Source organism: Camelus dromedarius, chromosome 21, assembly GCF_036321535.1.
Source record: "Camelus dromedarius isolate mCamDro1 chromosome 21, mCamDro1.pat, whole genome shotgun sequence".
NCBI classification, from domain to species: domain Eukaryota; kingdom Metazoa; phylum Chordata; class Mammalia; order Artiodactyla; family Camelidae; genus Camelus; species Camelus dromedarius.
The window spans coordinates 22404692-22428408 of record NC_087456.1 but is presented as its reverse complement, the minus strand read 5'-3'; the positions used below and the strand labels follow the sequence as shown (position 1 = coordinate 22428408).

The following is a 23717-nucleotide window of genomic DNA, read 5'->3' as shown; positions in this document are numbered from 1 at the left end:
CATATATGTAAAGTACCTAGAATACAGTAAGTGCTTAATATATTACTATTATTATATCAGATATTCTTATCTTAGTTCATGAAAATTTAACACAATGTTTCTAGGTGAAATGTTATTATATGTTTTAGTCTTTTGGGACACATTTAAAAACTATATTGAGAGTTTTGGATCTTTCAGTGTAGTTTTTATCGCTGTTTTAAAGACTGCATATTATCTCAAAGCACTTGCCAGACATCAAATAACCTTTCTGGTTTTCCGAGATAAGGCTAAGTTTTAATAACATTTATAGGGAAGAAATGGGAATTAAGAAAAAAAAAATTCCACTTGTCCAAGGAGGTTTTTAGTGATAAACCTCTTACCACACCATTATCAGAAATAGCAAACAAAAATTTAAAAGCAATATATCATTGCTTGCTTTTCTTAAAATTTTTTTTGTGGGGGGAGATATCTAGATTTATTTATTTATTTTAATGGAGGTACTGGGGATTGAACCCAGGACCTCATGCATGCTAGACACACACTCTACCACTGAGCTATACTCTTCCCATCCCCACTGCTTGCTTTTCTTTTAAGAAACCAGATTCCAAAAGATATTGAGAAGTGGCTCTGACCCTCAGATCTTTAGACTTTTAAGATCAAGACTAAACAATTTTATTCTAATCTACTCCTAATATTTCAGGTATTAACTGGAAAAAGAGGAAGCAGTATACATAAACAATTTTTATATAAAATTGGGGAACTTAGGGGAAGGGTATAATTCAGTGGTAGAGTGCCTGCCTAGCATGCATGAGGTCCTGGGTTCAATCCCCAGTACCTCCACTTAAAATCAATCAAACTACCCCTCCCCCACCAAAAAAACCCAAACAAAAAACAAAAACAAAAACAAAAAAATTGGAGAATTTAAGTAAAAAGCCAGCAACCTTTGAAACAGAAAAGTTTATTAAATATGGAAAATGCCTATTTTCTCCACTTTTGGCTGACTGCGAAAGACTAGATATGGGCAGGAAGTCCGCCTGGTGGACTCTTGCCCTGAAACTAAGATTGTGCTTCCTCCCCCCTCTACCCTGCTTCAGCCATCGACAAAGATCTTCAAACAAAAACATCTGAGGCCTCTGGAGGGAAAAAGTAAGATAAGGGTGTGAAATGCAGTGCAAGCAGCTCTCTTCAGAGGGCACCAGAAAGTGCCTTCGTCACCCAGGCCAGCGCGGGTCCCTGTCCTCTTGCGGGTCTGAGAACACTACTACCCAGAACTGCAGCAAAAATTCACTCTAAGAATAAACGGCCCAATCGTAAAGGCCAGTCAAACGTGCTTATGCGTATTCAAGGAATCAGTTGTCTAAGTTATAAATAGTAAGTAGTTCATTTGTGTCATTTTTTTTAGATTCCCCATATAAGTGACATCGTATGGCATTACTGCGTTCTGTTGATTCATATTTTGTGGTTGGCTTTATTCCTTTGATAACTACGTAAGTTTAAAAAGCTAAAGCTCTAAACTGTTCTTAGAAACAATGAAAAGTACATATATGTAAATTTTAAAAAATTTAAAAAGATACAAAGTTAAAAGAAAAAAAAGAATAAAATGGCCCAAAGCCCTCCTTTGCCTTTGGCACAGATCTGAGAACTTTCTAAACCACAATCCCACAAAAGTTGCTTTTAAAAGTCAAATAGATTTTTATCAAAATGTCTTCTTCTGTTTTTTTTTTCTTTCCATAGTCACAACTGTGTGCACGGAGGCTGTCCAAAGGGCCTAATTCTGGGCTCTTCTTCCTTAACATCTACACTTATGCTTTTGTTTAAACAAACACACAAACAAAAAACAACCCTCCCTCAAATATATACATATGCTCATGATATTCCCCAGTCTAACACACACACAAGTCACTGAAGTCCCCTCTAACACCCCCTTACTGAGACACCCCCCAGCTCTCTGTGTGCGGGTCCTCCCTCGCTGTGAAGAGTAACGAGGCCCGCCTGTGCATCTCAAGTGTTCCTGCTCTCTGACTGGAGGGCACTGACAAGCCAGAAAAATCAGGCCCATCCCCGGAAGGGAAGCACTGTTCATATTTTGGCATGCTTTCTTCTTGACTTTCTTCTTTATATTTCTTTATATAGTTGAAATCTCTACTTACCTTCATTTACCCCTTCCTTAGGAATGAATTAATATGCTTGTTGTTTTATAAACATTCACATTATCTTTCCATCTAGCAGACAAGCTCCTTACAGGTAAGGACTGTGTCTTGTGTTTCTTAGTCTCTCCACAGTACACATGCAATCAGGGATATAGTTAGTTTACAATAACTCCTTGTTGACTAACTAGAAGATCATTCATTTAGGCTAATATTCTAGTATCTTATTTTTTAATGATTTGATCTCTGAAATGGGGCATCTACCCCTTAGTCTGAGAGCTAATAATTTTGGCAAATAGTGCTGAAATTCTAGACGAATGGAGTGTAAAGTTGTTCCATGGTGCTGAGTATCATTCAGTGGATGAAATATGTCTGGAAGAATGAGCCAATCATTCTTCTGGGTCCAAATCTGTAACGCCCTTAACACCACAAACCTCATGTCTGGCATGTCTAGAAATGAGTATCACTCCAATATATGCCTTTAATTAGTGACATCCCATGGGCAAGCATGCAAGCATCATCATTATATCACCACAACTATGAGAAATTTATAGAAACAAATTAGGATTGTATATATGTGCTTGTGTGTGTATATGTACCTACACACATACATTAACCAAAGCAAACCAAAGCTCACTATCAGAGTTCCTAATGACAAAGCCAAGGAAAGGGAGAGAAATGCCATGAAGCATTCATTACCAAACTTACTTGATACAAAGAAACAAGTACACACAACTAAAGAAGGGTTTCTTAACTTTGAAACTATTGACAATTTGCGTTGGATAATTTGTCGTGGGGCTGTTTTACGTGCTGAAGGGCGTTTAACCCACAGCACCTGTTAGCCTGTAGCACCATCACTCCCTTACCTCGGTGATAAACAAATGTCCCCAGATATTGTCCTGGGCGTGGGAATGGGTTGCTGTTGCCAGTAAATTGCCCTAGGTTGAGAGCCACTGAACTGAAGCAATGTTGTTTTCATGCCCTTGACCACTGTATGTGCTGATGACAGGCAAAACGACAACCCAGCCAGATGACTCCTCTGAACTCCCAACCATAGAACCAACTTCCTACTAAACGTCTCCGCTTGGATAATGCTCAAGCACCTGAAACTCAAATAACATCACCTTCTCATTCCTCAACCTCTTTATGTTGGTAGATACCACCATCTATTCAGCTGCCCAAGCTGAGAATTCATCTTATTTTTTCTTTACCCGCTAACTCTATAGTTAATCCAATGTCCTGTTAATTAAAACCTTTAAACAGTTCCCATATCTATGTTCTCTTAGCCATTCCCCTGATACTGCCTTAGTTCCAGCATGCTTCATTTTACGGCTTTACTTTCCCCCTCCTCCAAGGTGGCTTCCACACTGCCATCAGTGGGATCTTGTTAACCCACAAAGCTGATTATCCTCCTGTTCCCCCTCCTGTGGGAGATAGTTATGAACACTGTAATATGCAGTTTTAAGTACGGATGGCCCAGGGAAGTAGAAACACAGAATCTTTCTTTGCCAACATAGAAAGAAAACACTAAAAAAGTTAGGTTTAAAAATTTACCAATGGCAACTAAAGAAAGGGGTAAAACTTGCATGTTGAGAATGTTGAAAAGTGGTGCAGAGGAAAGAGAACATTCTGTTCTGGTGAGTAGGCCTCCATTTCTGGGAAGCAGCACTGAGGAAAGAAGCTGACAGAATCTTATAAATGTCCATTAATATTCCAATTTGGTGAGAAGCAGCCTGAGGAGAAGATAACCCTAGGAAAAGTTACATACAAACCTTCAGATATACTCTCAGGGGATTTCAGCAGAACCAGGAAGAACTGCCGTTTGTCATAATCCAGGAGCTGTGCAGCACATAACCAACCACACGGGAAGGAGTCGTGCTCCGCTCGGACAGACCAGGTCCAGGCATAAGACATTTCACAGGGGCTCTTTCAGAAGAGAGTAAGCTCAGTCTTCCTCATAAGGATTAAATTAGTACCAGCTTAGCTCCCTTTGCCACCCCCAGGCTGTAAACATGTAGATAGAAAGCAATAAACCAGACCTCAAACTGTAATATGTGAATGGTAGGAAAACTAGTTCCAGGTAGAGTGAGAAGGGGGATGAGAGAACTCACCCACTCTGTATCGGGACAAAAAGAAGGTATGGATGAGCTTGGAAGGAAGTTCCAATGTAAGGAAGGAAAAAGGAAAAAAAGAGAAGACTGTAGGTTTAATCACAGTGAATGCAGTAGAAAAAGACAAACATTAAAGCAAGTAAGATATGGAAGACAAAGGGCATCTAATGTAAGAATAATTGGTGATCTTGGAGAAGTACATCCAATAAATGATACAGAAAAAGTATTTATACACACAACACAGAAACACTTCCCTGGGATGAAGGAAGAAGTGCACCTACAGAATGAAAAGGTACACCAGATTCCAGCTCCTTGCCACTCAAAATAAAGCCCCACCATCACCATCACCAGCAACAACAAGCAACTGACGGTGACGTATCTTATTGCACTTATTAAATTTCAAAGACAGAGACTTTTTTCAGGGATCCAAGCAGAAAAAGCAAGTCACCCACCAATGGGAAAAAACAAAGATCAGATGGCCTCAGACATTTTTACAAACTCATTCAGCGTTCAAAAATGATGTCGCAATTTCTACAAAGACCAGAAAGAAAGACTGTGCAATCAAGGAAAAATCATTCCCAGCAAATATGCCATTTAAGTATAAAGACAACAGGCAGACATTCTTTTCTTTGGTTTTCTCTTTTCTTTTTCTTTTTTTCCTTTTACCAACCCTCGTGTCAAGGGCTGGCTGTGAATAGATCGCAGCAAGGGAGGTGCTCTGTTACATACGAAGCCCTGACCCAGAACTAGGAACGACCCAAAGCTAGGAACGTGCAGTGCCTGATGGGTGAGGGGACGGTTGCCTTTCTGGCTGCACCCCTGTCCCAGGAAGAAGGGCTCTCCACACCGGACCGGCCCGGCCCACGTGCAGGCACAGCGAGGGACCGGCTATCCAAGGCCAACCATGGCTCCTGTGGCACTGCCAGGTCGGTCTGCCTGGCGGGCGGTCAGTCATAATCCCACAGATGGTAGTTTTGTGGGCAGACATTCTCAATCACGAAAGTGACTCAAGAAATACAGCTGAATAAACAAACTACTAATAAATGGAATAAACCTAATGAGGAAGTATAGTCAACCACATGACGAACTGAAATAAACTAGAACACATATAAAAGTTGTGGCAAAAGTGCTGGTCCTGAGTATAATATCTGCTTAAATATGAAACTAAGAACATGACGCTAGAACAGAATGTAAATGTGATGACACTGGATGAAGAAAAAATATACAGAGAACAACAGCTGGTAAGTGGGAAAAGGGAAATGTAAGAATGCGAATTTTCTAATTTTCAGGGCAGACACTGAATTAATGCCATCTAAAATGAAGCAAAGACTTGGAAGTTTTTCTCTGGACACTTAAAATGGCTCTAAATCTATTTACTTTTCATCTCCAAAAGTTTCTATTCCATTTCAAATATGCTCTGAGGACAATTCCTTTAAAGCAACAATCAAAGATTTGAAAGAACAGAAATGTGATTAGAGTGATATTTTACATGTATCAGTTAATAAGAATGAACTTTAAATAGTCCTTTTATTTTAAGCAAGTAAAAAAGAATGGATAAGTCTCTTCAAATTATTAAAACAAATTTCACCTCCTCTGGGAGATAATAGGCTGGGCAAATACTTAAAGCTACAAAAAGAGAGTAACTAGGTGTCCTAAATTACGACTTGTCTGTATTTAAAATGCAAGAAACATACACAAAAATACGCCATTTTCTTTACTCACTTTTGTGATAGTTTTTAAAATGGCAAGACGATCTGCTGGGGGTGGCAAACCCACAAAGAGTGTTTTGTCTAGGCGGCCTGGGCGCAGGATTGCAGGGTCAATGATATCTAGGGAAGAAAAAGCCTTAAATAAATAAAATCTTTAAAATAAAAAACACAACTAACACAAGAGATGAGAAGAGCACATTTTTTAAAAGAAAAAATTGACATATTAGACTATTACAATTAGAAGCTTCTGCCCATTAAAATACATCCTTAAGAAAGCCAAAAATCCACCCACCCCCTTCCTGCCCCAAACCTGCTTTCCTCCAGGATTCCATCTCAGATAATGATCTCTGCTGGACCCCCGAATACCAGGCAGGTTTCTCCCTTCCCTCTAACTGGAGACACATTCTATCAATTCTATCAAATCTGCCTCCCATTACCTTGACCCTCAGTCAAGGCCAAATGTACTGTCCCCCTAACCGGTCTGTTTCTAAACTTATCCTCTCTGGAGAATGCAGAGGAGGGTTATCCTCCTAAAATACATGTTCAGTTCTCTCAATTCCTGCTCCCCTCTGCAGAATGAAGCCCAACACTTTCACTGTCATGCTAGAGCACCGTCTGACAAGGTCATCTGACTCTACCTTTTTTACAGGGCAAAGGTTCTCAAACATTCTGATCTCAGGGAACCTTGGCACTATAAAAAATTACTGAGGATCCCCTTTTAACCTTTCTCCCTTGCCCTTCCCTGAATCCCCTTATTTCCTAGGCAGCCACCCATCTGTCCTGTCACTATGGATTAGTTTGCATTTTCTAGAATTTTACATAAGTGGGATCACACACTATGTACTATCTGCTTTCTTTTACTCAACATAATTATTTTGAGATCCCCCCAGGTTGTTATGTGTAGTAGTACTTCACTCTCATTTATTGCTGAGCAGCACTCCATTGCATGGAAATGCCACATTTGTTTATCAGTTCTTCTGCTGACAGACATTTGGTTTGTTTCCAGTTTTGGACTACTACGAATAGAGCTGCTACGAACACTCATGTACAAGCCTTTATGTATGTTTTCATTTCTCTGCAGTAAACACCTAAGTGTGCGATGAAAAGTAGTACGGCTATAACACTGTAGGTGTATGCTTAACTTTTCAAAATCAACAAACTGTTTTCCAAACCAGTTGTACCATTTTACCTTTCTATGGGTAGTATATGAGAGTTCAAGATCCTCCACATCCTTGCCAATACATAGCACAGTCTTTTTAATTTTAGTCATTCTAAGGTTTGTAGTAATAGCTCATTGCAGCTTCAGTTTGCATAATTCCTTGATGACAAATGATGTTGAGCACCTTTTCATGTGTTTATCTGCCACCTGCACACTTTCTATGGCAAGGTGTCTATACAAATCTTCTGCCTATTTTTAATGTCTTTTTTGTTGTTGTTGAGTTTGAGTTAAGTGTTGTTGAGTTCATTATATATTCTGGATATAAACACACACACACACACACACACACACACACGATGACTTACACTATGATTTACCAAAAGCTCTTACAAAATTCTGTGCGTTACATAATTTCTCAAAGAAAAGCTGGCTCATACCCAACACTTCTAATTGACTAATAGGCGTCTTAAACATGACAGGACTGAGATCCTGATCTTTTCCCATCGCCTCCCTAAACAGGGCCCTACTACTGTCCTTCCCATCTTGGTTAATGCCAGCGCATTCTTCCAGTTTTTTAGGCCTAAAACTCAAGAGTCAGATTTTGTTCTTCAAATGACACCATCAAGAAACTGAGAAGAGAAAATACACATGCAAACCCCTTGTATGATTACTGACTTGTACTACCTTGTATCCACTAGATGGCTATAATAAAAAAGACAAACAGTAACAGGTGTTGGTGAGGATGTGGAGAAACTTGAACGCTCATATACTGCTGTGTCACATTACTAGTGGGAATATGAAATGACACAGACTCTTTGGGAAAGAATTTGGCAGTTTCTCAAAATGTTAAACATACATTTATCATGACCCAGCAATTCTACTCTTGGTATCTGCCCAAGAGAAACTATAACATATGTCCACACAAAAACTTGTACATGAATGTTCACAGCAGCAGTATCATAATAGCCAAAAAGTAGAAACAACCTAAATGCCCATCAACCGATGAATAAATAAAATGTTGCATATCCACACACTGGACTATTATCTGGCAATAAAAAGAAATGAGGTAAGTGATACATTCTACAGTATCTATGAACTATGAAAACTTGTGAGTAAAAGAAGCTGGACACCATACCCCACCACATACTGTATGATTCTATTTATATAAAACATCTATAATAGGGAAGTCTATAGAGACAGAAAGTAGACCAGTGGTTGCCTAAGGCTAGAGGTGGGGGAAGAATGGGGAGTGACTGTTAACAAACACAGATTTCCTTTTAGGGTGATAGAAATGTCCTAAAATTAGATTGTTGGAATGACTGCACACCTCTGTAATTATACTCAAAGCCACTGAACTGTATTTTTAAAATGGGTAAAACTGATGGTATATTACATATCTAAATAAAGCTGTTTTTTTTTTCAAACTTGGATCCTCGGACTAATGAGACTATCAGTATGTCCAGCAAAAATTATTGTAAGATTAGACAGCCTTCATAGAACAGAATTAAATCTCTTCTTATGATTCATTAAAAAAATACTTACTGAGTACTGTCAAGCACCAGGGTACCTGTATGCCAGCACAAGGAATGCCAGGGCCTAAATTAACTTTAAAAGGGCAGTACTTCGCCAAAGGGCAAGACATACAGGCTTGACCATGGCACCAAGTGATTGTTCAGTCACCTTGAAGGATCATTCAATCATGATCCAAGGCCATTCAAAACAGATAGGTAAGGTTCAAAACACTGCATTTAACTTGGAACTTAAGTAGCTGAATATTTTACTATGAATAAAATCAGTCTTCTTTGTAAGTCATCCACTCTTTCATCTGATAAATAATAAGGTGTTACAATGGGTAGAAACCTGAACTAGAAGCCAACTCTCAAATATAAAACTGCAGACTGACTTACTCCCTGCCCAGAAGAGGCTTACATGTCACAATTTATTTACATATCTTTTCGACTGCACACATATATGGAGGTCAGAAATTCTTTCTAGATACTGAATTGCTACTGGTAGGAAACAGACACCTACTGAATAGAGGAAAAAGGAATAAGCCAGTGTGGCCATTTGGGTTTCATAACCTATGTATGTCGCGCAGGAGTTTTTAATCAGCTAGACAGGGGATTAAGTGGAAACTAATCCTCAAATGAGAATATCCTTTACAGGAGTGGTATTTAAAGAAGAGAGTGCAAAGATGTGTGCAGAAGAAGTTACATGTAGGGTATCTGTGGTCAAGATGTAATTTGCACACAGAGCTTCATCTCCTCTGGTTGAGCACAGGGAAGTGGTTTTATTTCCAGATCAGGGGATGGACTTTGGCAGACCACACATTTGAAGAGGGCTGTCACAGTTCTTCAGAATGACCAAAAGTAGAATGGTGAGGACAGGATTTTAATTTACTTTCTAAAAATTAGTACCTCAAAAATCAGGGAAAAAGAATAAAAGAAAGAGAAAATAGGAGAAGGGAAGAAATTTAGTAGATCAATTCAAGAGGTTTAAGATCCACCAAGTGCTAAGCATACATATAAAACAAATAAAAAGTCACATTAAAAAGGATCAGAATGACATAAAATGTTTAAAAGAAGAAAAGCAATGTCTACAATTTATGAAAAAAAAAATTTTCAACTCAAAATTCTATACCCGGTCAGGCTACCAATCAGTAATGAGAGTAGAATAAAGATACTTTTAAATATATAAGAAATCAAAAAATTTGCCTCTTCCATGATCTCTCCTAGGAAAGTCACTGAAAGATAAGCTCTAGCAAAGTGAGAGAGTAAACCAAGAGACAAACGTAAGATCAGACACAGCACAAAACAAAGAAAAGCAGGAAACAAGTCCTGAAATAACAGCTACTTGTACCACACACCTAGATGGCACCAGACCAGAGTGGAACAGGACAGAAAGCTCCAGAATGAACAAAAAGCCAAATGGCACTGACACATCATCTGATAAATAACACTGAGTACTGTAGATAACATATCTGGTGAAGAATTAGAACACAGAACAAAGCAAAAGAAAAATCAGGAGTCTCAATCTAAGAATAAAATGGTTATATGAAAAAGGAAACCTAATCATAGTGTTATTCTTGGGCCAGCAGAGAGAAATATAACATAGTCATGGTAATGTAAATGCTGACTAGTAATTTAACCAAAAGTTGTGATAAAACTGTATTATAATATATTAGGAGGATGGAGTGAAAAGAATAGATGGTGTGGATGGTGTGGCAGTGATGGTGGAGTGGGCTGTGTATGGGGAGAAAGGGTGAATGAATATGAGATAACGAATTTTCATCTATCTTAAAAAGGAGTTAATGGGTCGTGTGTGAAATTGATAAGGCAGCAGTATGAGCATATTATTTGAAAATATGGAAGAAATACAGAAAAAAAAATAGCTCAATGAATTTACCAGTAATTGTCTCTGGGCAGGGGATGGGGAGTGGGGTGCAGATAACCAGTTTTTGTTATAAGCTTTTCAGTGTCATTTGACTTTTAACTGATGTCTTCATGTGTGGGTTTTTCTTTTTCATGCCATTCACTAATTGGATCCACAAGCTCAAGGCCTGTTACGGCCACTCTCTTAGGGAGTTTTGTCAATTTACAGGAACCTGGTCACACAAAACACCGTTCAAAAGCTGAGACATAACAAAACAAACTCCAATGTTTGTTTGTAGAGGTGACCATGGTATAGAATGAACAGGGAATGAACGTGTGCTTAAAGAAAGTATAATTCGGAGAGTGCCTGGGGGGTCAAATCTTGGTTTTGCCTCTTGCTAACTTATCTGGGGCAAAGTAATTAGAATCTGCTTCAGAGCTCTAACTGTGCAGACTGAATGATCTAATTATCAGAAGTACTTACAGCAATGTTGGAATAAAAGTGCTCGTATGATGATTATGATTATTTGGAGTCAGGCAGATTGATTCAAATCCCTGCTCCACCACTTTTCAGCTCTATATCCTTGGGCAAATAACAACCTCACTGACCTTTAATTTATGCAACATTAGTATGCATATATAACAGTACTTTCCTCACAGGGTTGTTGTGAGGTTTAACAAGGTGAAGCACTTAACAGAGTGCTTATATTGCATTTAGCAATACTCCACGAAGTCCAGTTGTTATCAATGATGAGCTTTAAAGAATACGGACGTGTAAAGAAAATGGGACAGATTTTCCTTCATGCCATGAGAGATATTGTAGAACAGAAAAGAAACCTACTTATCTCCAAGTGCTCTCCATCTTAGTAAGTAGCAAAATCTTTTACCTAGTTTTTTAGGTAAAAAATCTAACAGTAACCCTTGTTTATTTTCTTTCTCACAACCACATCTAATTTCAGCACTTTCTTTTGGTTTTACCTTCAAAACATATCCCAAAGTGGGGTCAGCTTCTTACTTCTCCCACCAAGCCCACATCAATTCTCCCCTGGACCATAGATCTTCTAACTTAGAGGATCCTTTGTGTTAAGGATTCCTTTGGGAATATAGCAGTGTTTATGGACTTCTCAAAAAAAATGGTTTTCAATGCATAAGACAAAATACACAGGATTACAAAGAAATCAATGGTATTAAAAGTTATAAAGCTGTTAGAAAAACAAACTTTTGATATTGATAATATATGCACTTCTTTATTAATATCTTAAACAGCAGGTATGATAAAATTGTAATTTTGTAGTAGTATGGGTATAAATAGTATTTTGTGATTTCTGCAACAGCTGTAAGGTGACACAGAAACATCTATGATTTTGTTGGCGACAGCTGCAGGTATGCTAGTACTACTCTGGCCTGCTGACAACATTCATAATTTAAGGAAATGCTAAATTTCAGTTAGGGGTTTGTGAAATTAAGACGAAAGTTTTTCACATTCAGGTTCAAAGACCCCCTAAATTCTAATCACAGATTCCCAAGGTTAAGAACACAATTTTGCGTTAATTTTTATAAAAGGTGCAAGGTCTGTGTCTAGATTTTTTGCACGTGAGTGTGAAGTTGTTTCAGCACCATTTGTTGAAAAGACCATCCTTTCCCCATTGCATTGCCTTTGCTCCTTTGTCAAAGATCAGTTGACTATCTATGTGGGTCTATTTCTGTTCTATTGATTTATTTTTCTTATTCCTTTATCAAAACCACACTGTCTTGATTACTGTAGCTCTACAGTAGGCTTTTTTTTTTCTTAACAGTAAGTCTTGAAGTTGGGCAGTGTCAGTCCTCCAACTCTATTCTTCTCCTTTAATATTGTGTTAACTCTCCTGGGTCTTTCACTTTTCCATATAAACTTTAGAATATCTGTCAATATTCACAAAAAAACTTGCTCAGATTTTGACTAGGATTGCTTCAAATCTATAGACTAAGTTGGGAAGACTAGCATCTTGACAATATTGAGTTTTCCTATCATGTATGAGGGAGTGTCTCTCCATTTATTTCAATCTTCTTTTATTTCTTTCATCAGTTTTATAGTTTGCTTCATATAGATATTACACATATTTTGTTAGATTTGTACCTAAGTCCATCTGTCTGTCTGTCTGTCTGTCTCTCCATTTCTTTCCTGTTGGTGCCAAAGTAAATGGTATTGTGTTTTTATTTTTAAACTCCAGTTGTTCACTGCTGGTATTTACCAACTGATTTTTGACAAAGGTGCAAAAGTGATTCAATGGAGAAAGGATAGTCTCCTCAAATGGTGGTGGAACAACTGGATATCCATAGAGGAGAAAAACCTTTGACCTAATAAACTTTGCGCCTCACATAAAAGTTAACTAAAAATGGATCACAGGTTTAAATGTAAAACATAAAACCATACAACTTTTAGAAGAAAACACTGGAGAAAATCTTTGGGATATAGTTCTGAAAAACAGATCTTAGACATGATCTCCATAGTACAATATATAAAAGGAAATATTAACAAATTGGATCTCTGTGGTTAAGATGACGAAAAGACAAGCTACAGACTGGGACTAAATATTGTACATCACATAAACGACAAAGGACTCACATATAGAATACATAAAGAACTCTCAAAACTCAATAATAAAAAAAATATATACAGTCCCACTTCTAGAAAATGAAACGGGCAAAGGACACAAAGAAACAATTCACTGAAGAAGATATAATGATGGCAAAGAAACACATGAAAAGGGAGTTCTCTTCAGCCATTAGAGAAACACCAAATAAAACCATGATGAGCTGTCACTATAGATCTCTTAGGATAGCTAAAATAAAAAATAGTGACAACAGAAAATACTGGTAAATACGCAAAGAAACTGGTTCTTTCTTAGAATTGATAGAAATTACAGCCACTCAGGAAGAGCTTGACAATCTCTTTAAAGAACTAAACATACACTTATATGATCCAGCAATCATGCTCCTAGGCATCTAACCCAAAGAAATGGAGCCTTACGTCCACACAAGAACCTATATGTAGATGTTCATAGTAGCTTTACCTGTAACTGTCAAAAACTGGAAATGATAACACGCCCAAGAAGAGACTGGTTAAACAAACCAGAACCTCCACACCACAGAATACTACTCAGCACTGAAAGGGAACAAACTACTGATACACATAGGAATTTGAATCAATCTCAAGGGCATTAGCCTAGGTAAATAAAGCCAACCTAAAAGGTCACATTTTGTATGAGGACTTTTATATAAAATTCTTAGTGACACAGTTATAGAGACGGAGAACAGATCAGCAGTTGCCCTGAGTTAGGGGTGGTGGGAGAGAGATGGTTGTTACTATACAGGGATAGCACAAGGAAGATCTCTGTGGTGATGGAATAGTTCCTGTGTTGACTGCAGTGGTGACTATAGGAATCTATACATGTACTAAAATGGCACAGAAATAAACAGACATACAAATCAAACAAATGTCTATTTCCTGGTTTTGATTTTGTACCACAGTCACTAAAAATGTAACAACTGAGGTAAACTGGGTCCATGGAACTTCTGGACATTATTTCTATAATATCCTGTGAATTTATAATTGTTTCAAAATACAGAGTAAAAAAAAAAAGTCACATATTTTAAAAAAAGAAAAGGAAAATCAGATCACATCACTCCCCCACTCAAAACCCTCCTATGGCTTCCCAGCACAGCAGAATAAAATCCACATCCCCTACAATGGCCTAAAAGGCCCCTTGCACCTCTCCGTCAGTGTCCCCCTGACTCATTTCACTCCAGACACACCAGCCTTCCTGCCAATTCTCCAGGACACCAAACCTGTTCTCACTTTAGGGCCTTTACACTTACTGTTTGTTCTCTACCTGGAATGCCTTCTCCCAGATTTTTGCATGGCTCGACCCTTCACATTGTTTGAGTTCATGCTCGTGTCACTTCTTCTGAAGAAGGCTTCCTGTACCATGATAGCTCAATGGGCATTCCTCTCCCCAGCCACCAGTCATTCTCCATCCTCTTACCCTATTTTATTTTATTTTTTGTCTATTATTTACCCCCTTTTCCCCAGCCCCAAATCAGAATATACAGAGGTAAAAAAATTTTCTAAATTGTTAGCTCAGTAGGGCCAGGCATGTAATAACAATTCAATAAATATTTGATGAGTAAGGGAGTCAATCTTGAGAAAGTAAAGAAAATTATATTGATATGACTGATTTACAACACCAAACTCTAAGACTGAATGCATAACCTGCATTGTTGTGCAACAAAGAATGTGATGAAAGAAAAATATATGTAAGAAGTAAAGATAACTACAATTTTTTTTACATTCCCACTTCTTTTCTTTTGAATCTGGCCCTTCCTGTCACTGCCCTTGACCAGCAGAACTTGTTGGTTCTGGGCCTTGCCTGAATTCAAGAGGAATGGCAGCTTCTGCCTTCATCTGTTGGAATCCAGCTGTCATGTAAGAAGTGCGAATACTCAGAGAACCACGCTAATGGAAGCCAAGCCACATGGAGATGGCTTGGGATTGGGGGTGGGAGAGAAAGAAGAGATACCAAGGAGAACCAAGGCACCAGACATGTGAGTAAGACATCACCTTCGAAGGGGATCCTCTGGCCCAGCCTCTCCAGCTGGTGGCATGTGGATCAGAGATGAACCAACTGGACAAGCCCTTCCTGAACTGCTGACCTCCAAAATTACAAGCAATGCAAAAATGGTGATTTGACACCATTAAGTATCGAAGTAGTTTGTTATACAGGAATAGCTAACCAGAAAGTCAGGCAAGAAGGGATTTCTTAAAGCTGAGCAAAAAACAAGTTATAAACAATCAAACCGGAATGTCCCAGGATGGTATACAACAGAACAGAATGGCCAAATAAGCATCAATACAAGCAAAAAGATCTGGAACACCTATTTTTAATTAATGTGGACTCTCACTGCAATGGGGTTTGTTATGGGAGAAAGGGATGGGTGAGGTATAGCGGAGAGGAAGATAAAACTCAAGGACACTAGAAAGGACAAAACAGAGGTACCACAGGATGATTCACCTTGTCATTCACTGGCTAACCTCAACATAAATGATTAACATCAGTTCTGGGTTTTACAACTAAGGAGAATCTGGAGAATTCAAAGAATTCAAAGATGACTAAAAAGATCAGGGGGGAAAAAATTCATGAGAAAAGGTAATGCAGCTGAACTGTTTTGAAGGAGGGGATTTAGGTAAAACCCAGTCTTATTATTTTCTAATCTACAGAGATTAAACTAAAAGATAAGAGTGTTTGCAATAAACAAATATGAAAAAAGCTGACTGCCTTCTTGAAATCTGTTAGAAAAGATCTGTAGCTGCTCAGGAAGGGTAGGATGTGATTCTGTCCAAGTTTGAGAGACTTTCAAGGTTTCCTCTAGGATGACTCTGACTTTATAACCTAATGACTGATCCTACTGCTAATACCAAAAGTGCTCATGACAATGATAATGATTACTAAACAGCTCCTTGCCACACACCATGGCAGACACATTACCAACATCACTTAACCTTTGTGACCATACTGCCTATTAGGTATTATTATCCTCATCTTATAGTTGAAGAAATAACTGGTAGCAAGATGAAGTAATATAAGCCCAGGATTAATGTGGTATAATAAAGAATCCATTCCGTCTCTGCCCCAGGTTTCTGGCACAGAGCTTCCTGGGTGACAGGACTGTCTTTGTTATGTTAATGAGGTGACTCAAGGTTGGACCCAAGATAACTTCAGGTTAGAGCTGGTTAGTCTAGAAAGACTAACCATGGGATTAGAAGGCTGGAACTCAGAGGCAGACAATTGGGGAGATAAGGCTGGGCTGGAGACTGAGTTCAACCACATGGCCAATGAGTCAACCAACTGTGGCTATATTATGAAATCCCAATAAAACTCTGGACACCAAAGGGCTGGGTGAGATGGAGGGAGCTTCCTGTTTAATGAACACAATGATGTGCCAGTAAGGTGATGTGCCCTGACTCTAGAGAGAGGGTATGGGAGTTCTGCATTCCCTAACCTACATGTACCCTGTATAATGAACTGCAATTTTAAGTACAATGCTTTTCTGCATTCTGTTAGTCATTCCTGTGAGTTACTGAATCCGAGGGGGTCATGGGAATCCCCAAGTTTGCAGCAGGAAGGTCAGAAGTGTGGTGTCCTGGAGACACCACTTGCAGCTGGCATCTGACATGGGGCAGCCTTGTAGACGACTGACTCCCTTAACCTGCAGGTCCTAACATACTCCAGGAGGTTAGTGTCAGGACTGAAATACAATCTACTCAGTTCATGTAGACTTGCTGGGGTTGAAAGAGAAAAGTTAGTTAAGATATGAAGTGCTACAGCCAGGACTCAAAACCAGTTATGTCTAATTCAAAAAGGACTCGAAGTAAAAATCGTAACACCTCTCAACTTTTCATTTTAAAATGAAACGGTATATATAATTCATGAGGTTTCAGTATCTGTATTAACATACAAGAAATGAAAAATTACCTCAGTTTCACAACTGATAAATCCATTTGAGCAATTCAAGTTCCATATCATTGCTGGCAGACATCATTAACATTAATATCAATGAAGGAGCAGCTATATGACAGGGTGGCAAAGTACTAAACAGTATGAAGAGAATTTAGGACCCAGAGTAAAAGCTTCCTCACAGAGTGTAAGCTTATAAACAATTTTAAGTAAGTTAAGTGCAGTTCAGTTATAGGGACATGCTTCCAGTATAAAACCTTAAAAACCAATCTTCAACCTTCAGATACAGTGAAGAGAGTCTGGTGCTTACTTCCTGTAAGCTTGAGAAAAACCGTAGAACATATATTCTCATAATACTTTGTGGTCAAAAGTATATGTTGCAAGTGTTCTCTGCCAATAAGATAACTTTCTAAGAATTAACACAGAAAAAAAAATTCTCATGGAATCCAGGCAATAATACTGTTTCGTTTTGTTTTTAATTATAGCTTACATAAAAACTCTCTTTTTTACAACTTATGAACCAAAAAGGGATTTCCCAAACTGAATCTTCCTTTACTAGGATGTATATAAATTACACTGTCAATGGTAAAACCTTTAAGACTCATTTGTTCTATCTTCTTCTTTCTTACCTGGCCTGTTAGTGGCTGCCATAATAAAAACCTGCTGACGTGTTTCCAGACCATCCATCTCTGTAAGTAGCTGATTCACCACCCGGACACTTGCTCCTGTCTAAAAAGAAATAAATACAGTTCTGTCAGCTCCCAATAAAAAGAAAAATACATCACCAATTATTTTTCCCATACAAATTAGTACATTTTCTAACTTGAATGAAAGCTTTTGTCAAAAGATAAAACAATTACAGTTTCCTGAGGCGTCACAACATCTAGGCACCATGCAAAACATGTTCTCATCAGTGTGCGTCCCCAGCAATCCTGCAATCATCCACAATTTAGATGAGGAAACTGAGGCTTACAGAGGCTATCTGTCCAAGGCCTCACAGCCAGATAAGGGTAGAGATGAAGTTCAATCTCAGGCCTAGCTGACCCCAAAGTCTTATGCCGCTGAGTTATTCAAAGACCTAACAGCCACAGTGACTTTCCTTTTGGGCAAATCTAGATTCAGCTTTTGTATGTCAGATCAGACTCCCTAGGATATCAGATGCTCCAGATCTTTCAGCTGGGACACTGAGGTCTTTTCTCTTTTCCCTGAAGCATATAAGTACAAAGTATAGCTACCTCAGGGCAACATCTAAGGGAAAGGTTCAGGGAGTTGGTGAATAGAGGGATAAATCACTGAGATACAGAAATTTTTTAAATGTACAACAGAGGAAAAGAGAAAAGTGGTGCTGTGTTTCTTTTTGTCATTGATCGCCTTCTTCAACATAAATTTTATGTACAGAGGTGGTAATGAGTTTAACACAGGATCACTCCAGAAAAAAAAAATTGGTGTACCTTATTATTACTCCTTGGAGACATAACACTAATAGGAGATTAACAGAATTATAATCCAGAGTTAAAAAATAGAGAAGTACTGGGCAAAAAAACCCAAAACAAAACAAAACAAAAAAGCCAAACAAACCCAACACTGTCCTAAGCAAGACCAAACCCTCAGAATCAATTTAGGAAAAGCTTGCCAGATTTTACTATATTAAAATTATAATATTTTATGTAACAAAAGATTAAAGACAAGTGATAAAACTCAGAAAAATAGTACCAACACACATGACAATGGATTAATTTCCATCACATATAAAAAGCTTTTATAAATTAAAAAGAAAAGACATTTCAGTGTTTTAATGTAAATGCTGCTAAAGCAAGCACAGAAAAACATTTCAATAGCAAAAACGTCAGAGACATGAAGACTAAAATTTAATATCATGTTTTGCCAATAAAATTGAGAAAAATAAAAAGATGGGTATTATCCATTGTTAACAAAGGTGTAGGAAATGCTTATTTTTACACACTGTTGTTGGTAGGCTGGTAGTTCTTGTAAAGAATGATTTAGTATTAACTTTCAAAATATAAGATGTATATATCTTCTTCCCTGAAATTCCATCTCCAAAACTCTCACATATTCTGACAGGTATACAAAAATATGTGATAAGAATATTTAATACAGTTGTGTTTGTAAGGGAAACAGCTGGAAACAATGTAAATGCCCAACATGGGAATTATTGAATAAATTCTTCGTTATGCAGACTGTGGAATATTTATGCAATAGTTAAGAAAATAAGTTATTAAGAAATCACATGGGAAAATTGTCAAGACAGAATGACCATATTTATATAAAAAAAAGATGTTTAAGTCATACATGTTTTCAAACTTACAGAAAAAGTTCTAGAATGACCTAAACTGTCAGCAGTAGTAACCTCCAAGAAGAGTAACAGGGAGGAGATGGGAAGAAAGACTTTACTCTCTTTATACTTGTATTTATTTGAATTTTTCAGAAGTATATATTCATGTATAACTTGCATCATAAGAGAAGAATATATTTGAAATTAATATATTTTCAGAATCCCCTTCAGGTGAAAATGTTAAAGCAAAACACATTTCTGAGTACAGAAACGTGTGGTAGTTGATACCTGAGAGAGAGACACCTAGAAATTAGAAATGTAGTTCATACGGCTGCAGACTTCCTTGAGGGCAAGGAGTTGTCTCGATATATCTCAGTGAATTCTTCTTTATTTAAATTACCAGTTGATAACAGAGGTATGCAAACTAATGAAAGAGGCTATCGAACAAAGGGTTTATTCATAGCAAAAGCGAAGGGAATAAAAAGGAGTAAAATCCAGAGCATACCATGTCCCCACCAGCTGGATATAATGTGTAGGGTTTTGCTCTGAATCCCACATTAGATTTTGGAATATGACAGTCAGCAGGGGAACCTGGGAAGGATCTCTGCCTTGGCCACTGACATCATTATCAGAGACAAGACTGTAATAGGGATTTTCCGTGATTTTGATGACTAGTGGATGAGGAGACAAAATTGCTATGATGTGACTCACACTTACACTGGTCACGTTTTGTTTGTGTAACTTTTGAATGCTTCTGAAGATTTTAAGCAAAATGAGGCAACTAATAAGTATTTCAAAACCCAAGAACACATACAAAATAGTTATTTGAAACTAAATCACAAAAGAAATATAATCACTTCCTTAATCATCTTGTAAAAATGTACTTATTACAGTCCTTGCTATCTACTTCAAAAGGTTATATATTCTTTATATTATGCTTCACTATGCTTCAAACTCTTTTATAACTGTATTCCTGATAACTGTTTCCGGGTACTGAAATTTCTAAGAACAGTGACTCAGTGTGGTAATGCAAGTGGTATTTATTTTTTGTTTGTTTGTTCTGGGTGTGGGGGGGGGGGGGTAATTAGGTTTATTTCTTTGCTTTATTTTTTACCGGAGATACAGGGGATTGAACCCAGGACCTTGTGCATGCTAAGCATGAGCTCTACCTCTGAGCTATACTCTCTACCCATTGCCAGTGGTATTTAATGCAGACCAATTTTATATCTTCCCCAGATAGCAATGGTGCTGAGTCTTAAAGCATATTATCTGACCCTATTTTGAGTGCATGATTTCTTAAATTACATTTTCTCCTGTCTCAAGAACCCTTAACAGAATCATAAGGTTACAAGGTGGGCTATGCAAACCTAATGTTATTTCCATTCCCAACTTCTCATTTGTGTGAATCAGGTATGCAAAATCAAAATAATACACAGAAAAAAAAAACACAGAGGCTAATAAAAATACAACTGTTATTCCTAGGTCCTGATTTCAAATTACTAGGTTTCTTCACTTAAAGAGTCTCAGTGTTCTCAAGGAATGACTTTCTAAGAACGATCTGAACTTTATATAATTTTATAAGAACTTACAAACTGTTTATGGGCCTTAAAAAAAAAATCTGTAAATCATTAAAGTATAATACCTACCTCTCGGACTGATCTCCGAGGGCATAAGGCATCCACTTCATCAAAGAATATCACACACGGTGCTGAGTTCTTGGCTCGCTGAAAAACCTGTCGCACAGCACGCTCACTCTCACCAACGTACTAACCACATAAAGGAAATGAAATGTAGAGATGATTCAACTTTGAAGTTTGGTCCAAATCAAGTAAAATTAGTGTTAAGTGACATTTATATGTTACAGTCTAAAAAGTGCTAGGTTGAACCATATGCAACTCCTGACATTTAACCATTTTGATCTATAAAAACAGCCAATTATATGTGGTTCAACTTAATAAAATTAGCTATAACTTAAGCCTATAAATTTCCTAATTTATAAAATGAAGACCAAATGGAATGGAAAGTTTTTCTCTAGGTCACAAAAATCCCACAATTCTGTATTTTAGAACTAATTAAACAAGGCTTTATGCATAGAAAATACCCAGCAGTAATTTTCATTAATTCAACAGTAGTTTAAATGCAAACAAGTCAATTTACTGTCCAACTGTCAATTCTACACAACTCATCTTGCTAAAGGAAGAGCTACATGATCATATAGCATCAGGAGGCACAACCAGCTAGGCATCTAATAGGTTTCAAAATGCATAATGGATGTTAATTGGATGTTAACTGACACATTGTAAACTGACTATACTTCAATTAAAAAAAAGAAACAGGTAAAAAAAATATAAAGCAATTCACAAACAGCAATAATATTAGGACTAATAATATAAAAAGTTATACATCAAAATATGATTTTACTTTTAGCTAGGCACAAGAAATTGTTCTTGTAAAATTTCAAATCAGTTAACTGAGAAAAGCTTTTTTTCTTGTAACAATACTGCTAAATAACACAGAATCTGAAAACACCTTTAGCAGTGCCAATTACATCACAAGGTATCTTTTATGTTATTTTATGACCAGATGGCCATAATAAAGTAATTAAGGCAGCAGAATATATCACAGATGAGTGATTAAAGTATTTTTATTTTCTTTTTGAGTAGAACGTCCTCCCCTCATATCTGTTCTGTACTTTTCTTTGTACTGTTTATTCTGCTTCTCTCACTTGAACTGCTTTTCCAACTTACCTCCAAATAGTTCTCCTTGCATTCTGAAAGATCTTTGTTAATCATTCTTCCCACTGCTCTCTCTTCTTTGCTCTTATAACACTTTCTACTATTATAACTTTTAAGCTATTTCTACATTTACTATATTATATCATAAGGTATGAAACATCAGAAAGGGAAAGTAAAAATAATTTCCTTCTAAAATTGCATTAAAAAAACCTCCCAAAACTTTGGAATAAACCTGACCAAGGTAAAAACGTATATGCTGAAAAGTATAAGACATTGATAAAGGAAATTAAAGATGATTTAAAGAAATGGAAAGGTATCTTATGCTCTTGGATTGGAAAAATTAATACTGTTAAAATGGCCATACTGCCCAAAGCAATCTACAGATTTAATGTGATCCCTATCAGATTACCCAGGACATTTTTCACAGAACTAGAACAAATAATTCTAAAATTCATATGGAATTACAAAAGACCCAGAACTGCTAAAGCAACACTTGAAGAAAAAGAATAAAGCTGGAGGCATTACCCTCCCAGACTTCAGATAATACTACAAAGCTACAGCAGTCAAAACAGTGGCACAAAAACAGATACATGGATCAATGGAACAGAATAGAGAGCCCAGAAATAAACCCACACACCTAAGGACAATTAATCTTCAACAAAGGAGGCAAGAATATACAATGGAGAAAAGACAGTCTCTTTAGGAAGTCGTGTTGGGAAAGCTGGACAGCCACACGTAAACCAATAAAGCTAGAACAGCCCTCACACCATACACAAAAATAAACTCAAAATGGCTTAAAGACTTAAACATAAGACAGGACACCGTAAATCTCCTAGAAGAAAACACAGGCAAAACATTCTCTGATATAAATCATAGCTATGTTCTCCTAGGGCAGTCTACTGAGGCAATAGAAATAAAAGCAAAAATAAACAAATGGGACCTAGTTGAACTTATAAGCTTTTGCACAGCAAAGGAAACCATCAATAAAATGAAAAGACAACCTACAGAATGGGAGAAAATATTTGCAAAAGATGCAATGGACAAGGGCTTCATTTCCAAAATATACAAACAGCTCACATAACTCAACAACAACAACAAAACAAAACAAACAAAAAGCCAATCAAAAAATGGGCAGTAGACCTAAATAGACATTCCTCCAAAGAAGACATACAAATGGCCAATAGCTACATGAAAAGATACTCAACCTACCTACCTATTAGAGAAATGCAAATCAAAACTACAATGAAGTGTCACTTCATACCAGTCAGAATGGCCATACTTATAAAGTATACAAATAATAAATGCTGGAGAGGGTGTGGAGAAAAGGGAACCCTCCTATACTGTTGGTGGGAATGTAAATTGGTGCTGCCACTATGGAAAACAGTATGTTTTTCCTTAAAAAACTAAAAATAGAGTTACCATATGATCCAGCAATCCCACTCCTGGGCAAATTTCCCAAGAAAACTCTAATTCAAAAAGACATATGAACCCCAATGTTCACAGTGGCACTATTTACAATAGCCAAGACACGGAAGGAACCTAAATGTCCATTGACAGATGAACAGATAAAGAAGATGTGGTATATATATAGAATGGAATATTACTCAGCCATAAAGAAAGTGAAATAATGACATTTGCAGCAACGTGGATGGACCTAGAGATTATCATACTAACGGAAATAAGTTGGAAAAAGAAAGACAAATATGTATCACTTATATG

At 37.3% G+C, this 23717-nt stretch overlaps 1 protein-coding gene across 4 annotated transcripts in view; it reads right to left on the bottom strand.

Annotated features, from left to right (window-relative positions):
* NVL (nuclear VCP like) overlaps window positions 1-23717 on the bottom strand; it is a 79307-nt gene that overhangs the window by 15346 nt on the left and 40244 nt on the right. For all 4 annotated transcript variants that reach the window (XM_010992698.3, XM_031438440.2, XM_031438441.2 and 1 more), the window contains exons 17-19: window positions 20910-21029; window positions 17600-17699; window positions 5960-6066 (exon numbers count right to left, since the gene is read on the bottom strand). In XM_010992698.3, coding sequence (XP_010991000.1) covers window positions 5960-6066; window positions 17600-17699; window positions 20910-21029 — 327 coding nt within the window. The remainder of the gene's footprint in view (window positions 1-5959; window positions 6067-17599; window positions 17700-20909; window positions 21030-23717) is intronic.